The 13,096-nt window shown below is 44.5% G+C and overlaps 1 protein-coding gene and 1 non-coding gene across 2 annotated transcripts; both read left to right on the plus strand.

Moving 5' to 3' along the window:
* The first annotated feature begins 159 nt into the window (after positions 1-159).
* LOC128756418 (interleukin-13 receptor subunit alpha-1-like) lies at positions 160-11,771 on the plus strand. The gene is made up of 10 exons (XM_053860924.1): positions 160-354; positions 2,857-2,987; positions 3,063-3,216; positions 3,287-3,386; positions 6,831-6,997; positions 7,068-7,198; positions 7,440-7,572; positions 7,750-7,849; positions 8,990-9,074; positions 9,811-11,771. The coding sequence occupies exons 1-10, from the start codon at positions 288-290 to the stop codon at positions 9,898-9,900; spliced, it is 1,158 nt and encodes a 385-aa protein (XP_053716899.1). The 5' UTR covers positions 160-287; the 3' UTR covers positions 9,901-11,771.
* LOC128756608 (U11 spliceosomal RNA) lies at positions 5,746-5,878 on the plus strand. The gene has a single exon (XR_008414286.1). It is a non-coding gene; the product is annotated as a U11 spliceosomal RNA (small nuclear RNA).
* Positions 11,772-13,096: the final 1,325 nt, after the last annotated feature.

Below are 13,096 nucleotides of genomic sequence, written 5' to 3' on the forward strand. Positions count from 1 at the left end.
AAAACGTTAGTTTTCCAAAATACGTTTGGAGTAATAAACGTGTAAAGGGAAGGGTTACAATTTAACGATAAGAGGGATGAGGCATTCAACCGCTGAGCGACAAATCCAAGTTAATATGACCGCGAGCACAACTTGTGATGTGAAGTGAAAATCAATGAGAGAGGAGACATTCCACTTCCGGAGTTTTGACTCTCACTCCAGCGGCGGCTCGTGGACTATTTCCTCTCGCTGTCCTTTTAATTCTCTCGGCTCGCTGTTATTTCCCATTGTTAGGAAAAAGACGAGGAATGGCAGCTGTCTCTCTGGAGCTCTTGATTTTGGCCGTCACGCTTCCGAGTCTCACCTGCGGTGTAGGTAAGAGTCGCTCGTTGAACCGTCAGCGCTTCGCTTCATGACACGGGTTCACCTGTTTGTCACCGTAGTCAGCTCAGCAGCGCTCCGCAATGGATTTGTAAGATCATTTATAGCGAGGCATATCAGCTCGTGAATGATGAATGAAAATCCAAATGTCCCTGTATTATTTATGTCCCCTTTTTAGTTTTAGTTTCGTAAATAGCGCATGGATTTATTTTCATCTGGTGACCATAAACAACATAAACAGCGGCCTGAACACCCTCTCCATGACATCAGCAACAACAATAATAATGATCAGACAGATACATTTATTATCATTATTATTGTATTGTATCATAATGGCGGCTCTGATCAAGCTTCCCAAGAGGTTTATGTCAATTCATGCTCAGCATATTAAGAGCGGTAGAAACCTTCGACCAATTGCGGTTGAGAGATAACAAAGCCCAAGTCAAAACACGATGAACGCCAGCTTAGGTGCTTCAGAAATCTGGGTTACCTAGTGTAACCGCAGTTCTATGAATATGTGCGGAGCCCTCTTATGGCCCTCGCTATTGGTTAATCCACACCCAGGCACTGGCCTCGGACTGAGACGTCGATTGATTGGCTCACTACCTGTAACCCCCTTGTCTTTTGGAAGATGCAGAAGACAGGCCTGCTGGGCACCCAGTCAGAGGGCAACGCACATACTCATAGAACTGCGGTTACATTACGTAACCAGGATTTCTATGTCATATGTGAGCTGCCCTCTAACGGCCTTCGCTATTGGTTAAAACCATAGCGTCTCCTACCAGCAGGGCAGGAAAGAAAACCTCAGGAACCAAGTGGTTGACATCCTACCGGTCAGCCAAGGATGAAGATAGGACAGTATGGGCCCCCAAAGAGTCCACCATGTCCTTCAAGTATGCATGAGCATCCATGAGTCCTCCATGGAAGCACCGCTGAAAAGAGGGGCGTATGAAGAAATGGACCTCATACAAAGCGCTCTCAGGCCCTCAAGCAGACCTCTGAGACTCCCACCACAATGGCAGTTGAACAGTCTGTCCGCCAATAGTTCTTGCGACCTATTATGCCGAAGGTTCAAACGGTGTAATTCACCGTTTGAACCTGTGTAATTCAGGTTCAAACAGTGAATTACACAGCCCGACCATATATATATATATATATATATATATATATATATATATATATATATATATATATATACATATATATATATATATGGTCGGGCTGTGTAATTCACCGTTTGAACCTTTGGCGGAGTCTTCACTGAAGGATCTGACTCTTAAGACAGTGCTGCTTCTGGCCTTGTCTACATAGAAGTGAGTGAGTGCCTTCACTTAAAAAAAAAAAAAAAAACACCACAGCACAACCAATTGTTTCATTCCCATCAGGCCTTGAGAGTAAACATGCATTCTGAAAAACTAAAGTGCATTTGAGGAGACAACAAATGAATTCTTCTTGTCATGCAAACTACAATTATAATCTCGCGCTCCACTTTACGTTTAAATGTCCTGTAAACTTAGGGTAGGTTTAGGGTTGCCAGGTACAGCGGTGTTGCTGTAAAAGGTGGAGTGGGTTGCCAGATTTTGCAGAAGGTGCATGTTTGTATTTGAAGATTTGGATTCAAGTCCATGGTGTTGTAGCACTTTTCTGCCCGTAACACAATTTGTTGTTGCATTCAATTCATAATCAGCTGCTGTCTGAGGGCCCTCACCCAACATGGGGCCCGATGCGCCAGTAAGGTGTGCTGTGCTACGGATGTAATTTAAATCACTTACTTCCGCCCCGTCCTTTATCTTTGAAACTAAAATACTGCTGAATGTAAACGTTATTTCAAAATAAATAATTGGTATTGGCAATAATCAAGGATTTTCAATCACCCACTCAAGTGCGATCAGTTGTTGGTTGTTCCTGACTTCTCTCAGCTTTCACTTCAAACAGACACTCATTCATCATGTGGCAATGTCACAGCAGGGCTGCAGTAATAATTGAAGTGTAGTTCACTGCAGGTTCAGGTCCCTCATATCGGAGCCACTAATCCAATTTGACCTCATCAAAAATATTTCTTGAATCCAAAGGTCTAGAACAAGATGAACCCGTTTTGAGCCAGGAAGTCTTCCCCGTGTCGAGCATAGTTTGACCTCATTGTTTGCTTTTGTCTGCATGTTTTTATATGCTGTTCACTGTCTGGTGAACCGCTTCTATACAGTTACACTGTTCACGGCAGAACAGTAACAGTCAACTTCAGTTTTTTTGCTTGCCAAAAATCTTTCTTTGATACCAAAAGTCCTGCACTAATACAAGCTTGCGAGAGAACACATCCAGACAACCCCACTTCTCTTTCGACACCTGACGCCATCCAGGTCTACTTATCTGCTCCATCCCATCGACCATCAAGCCCCCACTGTCTCTGAGTTTGTTCACACTCTGTTCAAGCTTTGCAAAGCTGTCATGGGTTCATGTCACATGCCAATGAAAAAGCTAAAGATAGAAACTCTGCAGATCAGCTGCTTCCGCCGAAGAATCTGTCCTACACCTGGTTGGACTCGTTCACCGTGGAAGTGTCGTGGCAGGAACACGACCCAGTAGAAGACTGCATCATCTCCTACCTGTTCTGTTCCCTGGAGGATGAGGTTGAGAAACTGAAAACCTGTGTTGTGTATGACAAACATTTCTACTAAAGCCTACATATGTGTCTGTTTTCCCAGCGGTGCCACCCAACAGAAAACTTCAGTTTCATCACTTCTTGTTTGACAGAGGAGTCGGAGCAGTGCACCTACAGCATCACTACCATTAATAAGTCCTGCAACTTGAAGAACAGTTTGCCTGTACGTGTGGAAGTACGACCTAAAGAGTCCCATGGTGAGACGAACAAGAAGACCTCTGGGATGAGGCTGTGGGTTTGATCTCTGTCCTCCTTTGTTCTGTGCAGCTGCATCTTTGGAAGACTTCAAATGTGTCATTGCCATCAATAAGACCAACTGCAGCTGGATTCCAGAGAGTCCGGACCTCAAGGCGACGCTGTCCTACAGGTACACGTTCTTAAATGTTGTGCTGCTGGTGTTGGTGTTGTGTCTGTGCGATGGTTGTTTTGTGTTGCTGTGTGTCTTTGTGTGGGATTGTGCGCCAACAATACGATGTGTTTTGCACAGCAAATGTTTTGTGTGTTTGAAAGACCTCTCCGGTCTTGTTGGGCGTGTTGGGTGTGTTTTAGTGAGAATGTGCCAAAAATAATAATCCTGTTTTGTCTATGAATGTCTTTCATTCTGTACTGAGAAAAAAACAAACAAACAAACAATGAGTCCTCAACAGAGATGCAATAGTGTGTTACACTGGATAAACCCTTTTGATGACTTTTTATTTTTAAACGTGTAGCTGCAAATGACCTTCTATGCTGTGTGTATGATGTGGTTCGGCGACCTAAACCTAATGGTGAATGCTCACAATGTCACACGGCAAATCATTTCATCGGATTCTACTTTGGTCCCCACACACACACGCGACTGAGTCCTGTCGACTGTGTCCATGGGTCAGATGACTTTAAGGCAGTGACCCATAGTCATGGCGGGCAGCTTCTGGTCTTGGACCACGGCAGGTTACTGTAAAGTGCCAAGCCTGCGCCCTCTCAACCCAAATTAGCTGAGATGACTAGAAGTTTTCTGGGAAATTGAGCATCCATATGTAATCTAGTTATCGCCATAAGTACCTCTCTATCTATAGCAGGGTTGGGCAATATGACAAAAAGAAATATCACAATTCATGTCATAGCGTCTACTGGTTGTAGACAAAAAAAAAAAAAAAAAAAAGCCGTTCCGTAGTTTACTTTCTTCTTTTATTTCTGTCAAACTCTGTGGCGTGGTCTCATAGAAAAGAGAAACAACCGCAGCTCCTGGCTCTCCTCAACAACTCCCCCCCCCTTCAGCGCAGCCTCTCGCTCCACCGTCACTCGTCACCATTGGACTCTTTCAGGAACAGCGTAAACATAAATCCAGAACGTCACAATGTCATGAGACCTTTATTTAATACTGTTTAATAATAGCATTTTTGAAGCATCTGCAATGAAAATTAAAGTAAACACATTAAACAAAGGCCAAAGCAAAGTCAATTAAAAAATATATAGCGACAATATGAGAACAATCTCCTCTCAACACATGCAATATTTAACAACAAAGCAAATTAAATGAAATACGTATTAATAATAACAAATGAAATTGCCCCTCGGTGTGCATGTGCGCGTGCCCCGCGAAGGACTGGCGACCTGCCCAGGGTGTCTTCCCGCCTCTCGCTCCATTGGCGAATCCCGGGACGGTGGTTGAAGGTCCTCGCCCTCTGATTGGCTAAAATAGCGCTCCTCTGACTGGGCATGTCATAAGCAAGGAAGGCGGTACTTTCCCCTGTCATCGCGGGACTCGCAAACACGCCTCTTGCCCATGCGCAGAACCGATACAGTGTCCTCTCCAACTCGTCATCGGGCTGATCCAGAGTACGGCGACATCTGGTGGTCAGGAAGGAGAAGCGCATCTAAGTCGCCGAGTCCGTGCTCAGTGGAGGAACAGGGTGACGGGCGAAAATCGAGATCTGAGAGGCTGAATTTTTCCCATGATCGTTATCATGCCAAGCGCTGGCCTCGTTTAATAACAACAGTTTGACATATCTGTCATGTACCAAAGACGTCATCCTCTCGTTTCGCTGGGTGAACTCTCAGTTCTCTTTTAAGACCCAGCGGAAACATATACAATCCAGTAGCTTCTGCTGGACTCCCTGGAGACTGAGCTCCACATTAGGCGGAAGCACGGCCGGAAACTCCGAGGCAGTGACTCACACTTTGAAGTCCTAATGGATTAAGTGCGAAGTTCTTCGCCTTTTACTCCAAGTAAGAGCGAGCTCAATATCTCAGATGCACCAGTTGTCATTGATAAAAAACCGTCTGTCCATGAAGGACTCCCTGAACATCGCGTGACGAGTGATGACTCATGCTGTATGACTCATACAGGCAGCCGTTTGACAACAGTCGCTGTGTCTTAACTTTGTCCTAACTTGCATGGCAAACGGAAACATTCTCTTTCCAAGGTAATGTGGAAAAGGTGAATAAATAAGTGGTTGCTTTATTGCTGTTTGTCGTGGCGCTGTTGACGCTCTAATTTCGGTTGAGTCGTGCGAGGCTGGTCACGTGGCGCGTTACCCAGGATTCCACAGTGCTGTCCGGGGCGGAAAAAAACGCGCTTAATCCAAAAATTCTGGCAGACTGATGTGGAAAAATAATAACAGTGTTGGTCATATACTTCATTTGTGTGTTCATATTAGATCACATCGTTAACCGGATGAGTCACTGGCACCGTGGCTAAGAGGTGTGTTGCGTTTCCATATCAAATCCGTGAAGCTTCGGGTCGATAAAAGGGCTTCTTCCTTCAATGGAACAGTATGGTGCTTGGCACAGTGTTACTGCGGAATCGCAATCAAAAGATTTCGGAAGCACAATTTTTGTTATCCGGAGCTGCTGTTGACATACGGTCACGGCGCTCCACCATAGTGGTATAACGATAAATACAGTGTGGGAGAAGTGCGGTGCGTTCAAGTGCGGTACTACCAGTGGACGCTTGGTGGCGACAACTGGTGGTAAACTCTTCCCTTCCGAGGTGAGACTACATTCCAAACATGACAATGTAAGTTGTTGATCTTTGCTAGTTTGAGTCGCGCCTGTTGAAGATTCAGGTCCAGGGTTCCATTTCAGTTTTCATGGTGTGAAACAAAACTGCAGTCGTGTCATCGCCACAGTTCGAGTCCTGAAGGCAACGTTAAGTTCATGTGGAGATTTTCTTTCCGTTTATAAAATAACTATTACTATAATAATAACTAATAATAACTACTAACTATAAAATAAATATTATAAAAATAACGTGATGACGTCATTGTAGGCTCGATTCCCTCCATGCTCCAGTGGCATCTATTGTTGTGACTTGTTCAATACTCTTAATACTCTATAACTAGACACGAGGGTGGAAAAAATGGAGAACAACTTTAAAAAAAAACACATGCTGACTGAGCGGGATTCAATAAATCATGTGTACACTGCCTGTGCGAGGTGTCTGGTACGGCATTTTAAAGTTAAACGTCACTCGTAGGTACAGGTGTGTAACAGGCCATGAAGTATCTTTACATATTTCTGTATTTAGATGTAGTTGCTTCTGACATGTGACTATGAGTTACTTTGTTCAATCTTTCCCATCATTCTGGTCTGAATGTCTTTAATAAATTGTGATTAGTAAACAAAAAAAAAGGAGGCGGGGCCCCTCTCTCTGCGCTCCATCATTGACTCACACAAGATCCCATACTGTAGTTCACATGAATTAATGCTGACATTTTCATTTATATATTGAGTTACTTGCAACCTAAAGTATAATTGAAAAGACAAAACTCATTAGCGCCAATGTAGCCCTCAGTTGTTTTTGGTTTTTTTCTTGTCTCCTGTGTGTCAGGATTTGTGGAGAATCCAGGGAGCTCCTGAACTCCATGACAGAGTGTGGCGAGCCTTACAGAGGAGGACAGAGGAACGGTTGCTACCTAACTGGAAGCATTTACATAGAGGATATCTGCATGCTGCTCAGGACCACGCAGGGAAGTCGCACCTTCAGGCCTCGACTAGGTTGGTGTTTCAGGTACAGAAGTGCGTGGTGGAGAAGTGACGTCACAGCTGAGGTCAACTTTCTCTGCAGTAATGGAACCTCCGAAGTTCACCGTCACTAAGGAAGGTGACCAACTGAGAGTGACATGGATGCAACCAGGGGTGTTAAAAACGTGTGACTGGAAATATCGTCTTCATTACTCAGTATGTAAGAAAGAGCAAGTAAGTGTCTTGGATATGGCCCCAAACATTGACCATGTTCTTCACACATAAATAGTTACAAACTGTTTTGGGCAAAGAAATTCAAAATGTCACCCCAACAGCTGGGCTGACCTTTGACTTTCGCTTCCTCATTAAACTGCTCAGTTATTCAGCGTCTTTTGAGTGATTTTCAAGATTGTATCTGAAAGTGGAAGAGGGCCAGATTGACTGTTTTTTTTACTGTTGCTTGTGTGATTCTCAGGATGAACGGGAGTCACATGGTTCCGAACTGTTGTTCTATAACGAAGCCTGTCGTTATGAGTTCAAGTCCCGAATTACCGGTCTGATACACTGCAGACGATACAGAAGCGACTTTGGCGATGTTCTTTCCTATGGTGAGGTTTTTGTGCCCGCTGTGTGGAGGTGATCTGCTTGCTCTTATTTAACCCAGTGAAGATTGTGATTGAAAGATGCTGCGGATTCTGTCATGATATTTGGACCTGGCACTTTGTTTGGTTGTGTTGAACTCAAGTCAGTCTGTTTTCGTCTGAGACCTGTCTGTCATCTCTCAGGTTCCAACAAGCCTCTGGACAAGACTTCCCTGGTGCTTGCTATTATGGTTCCCCTGGCTCTGTCCATCTGCGTCCTCCTGTTCTGCACCTGCTTGAGGAGGCAAGTTCTGGCTGACAACATCATCAAGAACAGATGACTGGAAGATGCACATGTTATTTGTTAGCAGACATTTGGTTCATTTAAAACTATAAGAATCATTCAGAGATGAAAGAAAGAAAGCAGTTCATGATTTTATAATGTATATTCAGCTCTAAAAAGTGAGACGACCTTTCGCAAGAAATGTATAATCGAAGTTCATTTTATGAAGTATAGTGTAGAATAGTCTCGACTATATACTAGTAGTTCACTGGCAAAGTATCTAAAAATAATGTACTTATAATAATGTACTTGAAATCCCTAAGAAAAAAGTAGTATACTTGAAGTCAATTTTATTAAGTATACTTCAGTGTAAGTACAGTGGTACCTCGTTTTTCAAATGTCCTGGAATTAGAACAAATCAGAGTTCGAACAAAAATTTCGAGATCTCGAACGCCCGGAAAAAGCCGGAAAAAACGTACGCGGACCGATCAGCTGACCCACGATGTGCATTGTTATTGTGTATAACGCAGCCTCTGTATGCAGACGTGTCCCGTTAGCTACATTTACTGACTGTTTTTTCTTCATATTGAGGTGTAAAACCTTTCCTGTCTCCACACTGGACCGTGGTAGAGTGTCACAGGGGAGGTGCTCGCTCTCCACACCTCTGGAGCACGCACTCCAGGGTTTGATGTCCTGTTGTGGGCTGGAGCTGGGACAGGGATGAGGCGAGTCTGGGACAGAGCGTTACTTGGTTTATGACTTTGTCACAGCCCAACTGCACAGAAGCGCACATTCAGAGCTGGACACGCACCGGGCACCTCTTCACTTCTGGAGAGACGTCACTCACTCGGCAACCCCTCCCACATGCAGCGGCCACACACATAGAGGAACAGCGCACCTGCAGCAGACACTCTACATTCACTCCTACAAAAGACTATTTTAAGGCTTGTAACACATTATTTCTTTTTCCATTCATTGTAATGGGAAAAATGGATTCAGATTTCGAACAATTAGCTTCTCGGACGGCTGTCTGGAACGGATTGTGGTGGAGAACCGAGGTACCACTGTATTTGAATTCTAGTATGTCATAAGTAAAGTTCAAGTATACTTCCTCAGTTTTAGTATAAAACAAGTTTACTCACGTCAATGTCATGTTTTCAGATACCACAAGATACTCTTTCCCAAGATTCCGGACCCGTCATTCATTTTCAAGGGCTTAACAATGAACCACGGCAGTGACCTGAAGGTACATGTGGAAGCAGGGCGCTGATTTGAGTTTGCACCAGTGGGTGCTCAAAATTGTCTGTGGTTGGGGGCCCCACAGACTAAATCTGTGCCTGTAGATTTCCTTCTCTGGCCCCTCCTCTCTGTTACTTGATGCTTTGTGACTCCACTTTTCTATGTTATACATTCCATTTGTGGAGAAAACTCAGGAAATAACTTTCAGGAGAGGAGACTTTGAAGATCATTAACTGAATATCAGCAGCACACTAATGACTGACTGTAACACTAAGTTAACTCGCAGAAAAAAACAACACAACAAAAGGACCTCACAAACTTAACACAGCTACATCAGTAAAATAGGGAAAAGTTGGAAAAAGGGGCAGAAATGATAATAACTCTTCTTCATTCCTCCTTTTCAGTCTCATTGAAATGAGAGTAAAATTAAATATTGACTGAACTATGCGCAATGCTGTAATGAAGCCATGTTATTACACAGAGTGTGATCAAGTCTCACTCTGGCTACTATGGAAATTCTGTTTTGTCCATAAAGCTCTGATGGGAAACAAAGCCAAATGTACAAAAGCATCAAATGTGTTCAGAATGAACTATAATGTTGTGAGGTTGTCAACTCACCTTCTTCTTTGTCTTTTGCCATTTCCTGTGAGAGGTTGCCGTAGCACGTCACTGTCACCTATCAAACCTTCGGAGGGGTCCGTGTCAAATGTCAAAATGAGTCACGGTGATGTTGTTTGTTCCAGGGGTTCAGAGCAGGAGGCCTCTATGCTCCAGCATCGGAACAGATCAATATCTGCTCCGTCTCACCTGTACATCAGGAGCCTGACTTGTGACATCCAGGGCTTTGTGCTGCTGGGCGGTTTCTACCTCAACTGACTCTACACTGAACCTCTGCTGGATGTCTCTTTGGAAGACATCTCGCTAAGACAACAGCTTTGGTGTTGATGTGGCTGTCCTAACCCCAAACTTGTGACACAGCCAGGTACATCTGCGCCTTGCTCTTCTTCGATAAAGTATTCTTTTGATCTCCATCCTCTCCGCACTTGAACAAGACCCCAGGAGACTTGAAGAGACGGGCACCTTCCAACAGAAATGCCACTCCTTCTTGGCAATAATGAGCTGGTGACCCCGGGATGCTGGATGCAAACCCCTCCCTCGTCTGTTACTGTATGTGTCCTGATATCCATTGTCAGCTCACCACACTCCTCGAAACCAGAGGCACCTGCGTCTTCCCTTCGGCACTTCTGAGACATGCATGGACTTTATATTGTTGTGACAAATGAATAATGTTTCCGTGGCGTTCAGGCCTCAGAACTGACAAAACCTCTTGTTTTGATTTAATAATTGTAGTGTCTTTGCAAGTAATCCAAACAGACACAGGGCTTCCATTTAACACAACTTTTGCTGAGTGCCAACAGTGTCACATAGACAGATCAATGCGCCTGCTGGAATAAATCCTCCGTACACTACAATTCCTCCCTCTATACGTTGAATGGATACAACCATCCAATCCATTCAAATAGAAAATGGACCGAAATGGCTTTATGGAATGTAGCGAAAGTTGCGTTTTCGGTCAACTCGATTCTTGCCTTTATCCCTTTTAGAGTGCCTATACCATCGAGAAACACTTTCTCGTGGCTTTTTAGAAGCGATAGTCTTTCCGTGGCGCCGGGCAAACTGCCTGGTTGAGCCAGATGTATGGCTCTGATATCATGTCAGTTCAGTCTGATCTTTCTCAGCCAATCCCGACCCAAGAGTGGGGGTCCTCCTTTACAGCATTAGTTGTTGTGCTTTGCCTTCAAAAGACACTTTCACATTCAGCTTACCTACAGGACTCACTTTCTCACCAGTGTAGGTCTTGAGTCGCACAGATGTCCTCAGCAGCGGTAAGTTGTGGAACTGTTGACAGTAGTCTGCTTTTGAAATGACGGAACCCGTGTCTAGCTCCATTTTCAGTTTGATGCCGGACACATTTGGAGTGATCCAGACGGTTTCCCTGTTATCTTCTTCAGTCCTGTCATGTATCTTCAAGCAAGCTAGCCCAATATGATCAGACTCTGATCATAATTGTTTGAAATGTCTGTGTGGAGGGCTTTTAAAGTGCAAGCAAGTTCCTGAGGAGGCTGTATGTTTTAATGCCTATGATGCTGAGGAGTGCGAACTTTGTTTTCTTCCTCCACGTCATTTGCAGTGAAGTAAAGTTCGACCCTTTCAACATAGGACGCCAAGACTTCATTTGCGCTGTCAAACTCCATTTTTTTAGAAGTTCTTGAAAAGAAAAAAATGATTAAGAAAGTGATGGCGCCCACAAAAGTAAAAACTGTTCAGCTGTTGGATCGTTTATTAAAATTAATGAGAACATTTTATGTCGATACTTTCATTTGCATTTTACTCATCTTCTTAAGAGTTTATTTATGAAAAGGAAAATATTTTATGATATTTAGACATTGTTTATGTTATTCAGAATTGTATTCATGATGTACAGTTTCTTTCCTATTTCCTCAACAGTTTGCATCAAGGATATATTTTTTCTTCTTTTTTTATTTTAGCAAATGTGATGAACATGACTTGCGCCTGGTTCTGCCGCCGGTTGTACTTTTTAATGACAAATATCTTTGCACCGATCACGTCATTTCACACGGTTTTTGTTTGTTTACATGTGTGGTTATTCAACACAAATGAAAAATGAAAATCAGTAGTCACAGTCATGAATCACATCTATTCCTTGAATGGGCCCGAGACCCAAAAGGTTAAGAACCATGGCAGTAGAGGACCTGACAAAGACAGACAGGAAGTTCCATGTCATATGTGCTTCGCCCCCTAACAGCCTTCGCTATTGGTTAATCCACATCGAGGCACTGGCCTCGGCCTGAGACTTGGATTGAGTGACTCTCCACCCAGGCAGGCACTCCCCAGTGTCTATAACACCCCCTGTCTTTTGCCGCTCTGCCTCTTTTTCCACTCAGCCTAAGACTTAATACCATCGGGTAATGTATGAGATGTCTCATCATTGTAAGTCATGTGATTTTCCTTTGAAGACCGCGGACCAGCACGACACATCTGTTGCGTGTCTGGGCCCGGCACATCTCCAACTATTAGATTCCTGTGCTGCATGTCTGGCATTGCCGGAGCAAGTTCGCCACATGCGAGCCAATCTCAAGTTGTGGGACAGCCCAGCTCCTCAGAGTGGATCTTCCCCCTGCCGACGAACCCCACCCGGAAGATTTTTCTACCTCCATGGTGACTGAGGCACAAAACAAGACCCTTAGGCCTGTCTTCACCTGCCCTAGGGCGAGGGAGATCCAACAGCTGCTGGGGATCTGAGTTTTTGCCTGGCCCCCTCCACTTCCCCGGTGGTCGGGTCCTAAACAGCGTCCCCCGGATGAGAAAGATCGTTTCACGATGCAACTCGTGGATCGTACCTTTTCTTGTGCGCTGCACCTCCAAAACTTGGCCAATAATATGACATTCCTGGCGGCGGCCTTTGACAAGGCCGTTTTTGAGCAGGAGGGCTCTGTGGAGGAGTGGCTAGAGTGCACCCAGAAAACTGCAGCGGCCTTCCAGAAGATGTCCCTCGCTGTTTCGATAGATACAGTCAGAGTGCGCTCACTGTCACAGATGGCAGCGCGCAACATATGGCTGTCTAAAACAACCTTGAAAGAAGCAGACCTTAGTTGAAGCGCCAATTTCCGATGACACACTCTTAGTGTCTAATGTCCCAGAGCTTATGGAAAAGCTGTAAGCTAAGAAAGTGTCGGTACAGTTAAGCCAGCACCTCCAGGCCCGGCAGCGGGCTCTGTCCACTTCAGGCACCGGGTTGAGCGTCTCACTCGCCAGAAGAGAGGTGAGATTCGACGGATCCCAGCCTTCCACATCAGTAGCTTACACACGGCATCCACCTGTACCCAAGCCAGTCTAGACCCAAACGCCAGACCACCTCTTCTGCTAAGCCCTTTAATAAAATGTCCAAACGTTATTCCCTGACCCAGTGTGTTTATGCGCTTTCCGACAGTTCAACCATGGTTCCCC

The sequence above is a fragment of the Synchiropus splendidus genome, chromosome 3 (genome assembly GCF_027744825.2).
Source record: "Synchiropus splendidus isolate RoL2022-P1 chromosome 3, RoL_Sspl_1.0, whole genome shotgun sequence".
Lineage (NCBI taxonomy): Eukaryota > Metazoa > Chordata > Actinopteri > Syngnathiformes > Callionymidae > Synchiropus > Synchiropus splendidus.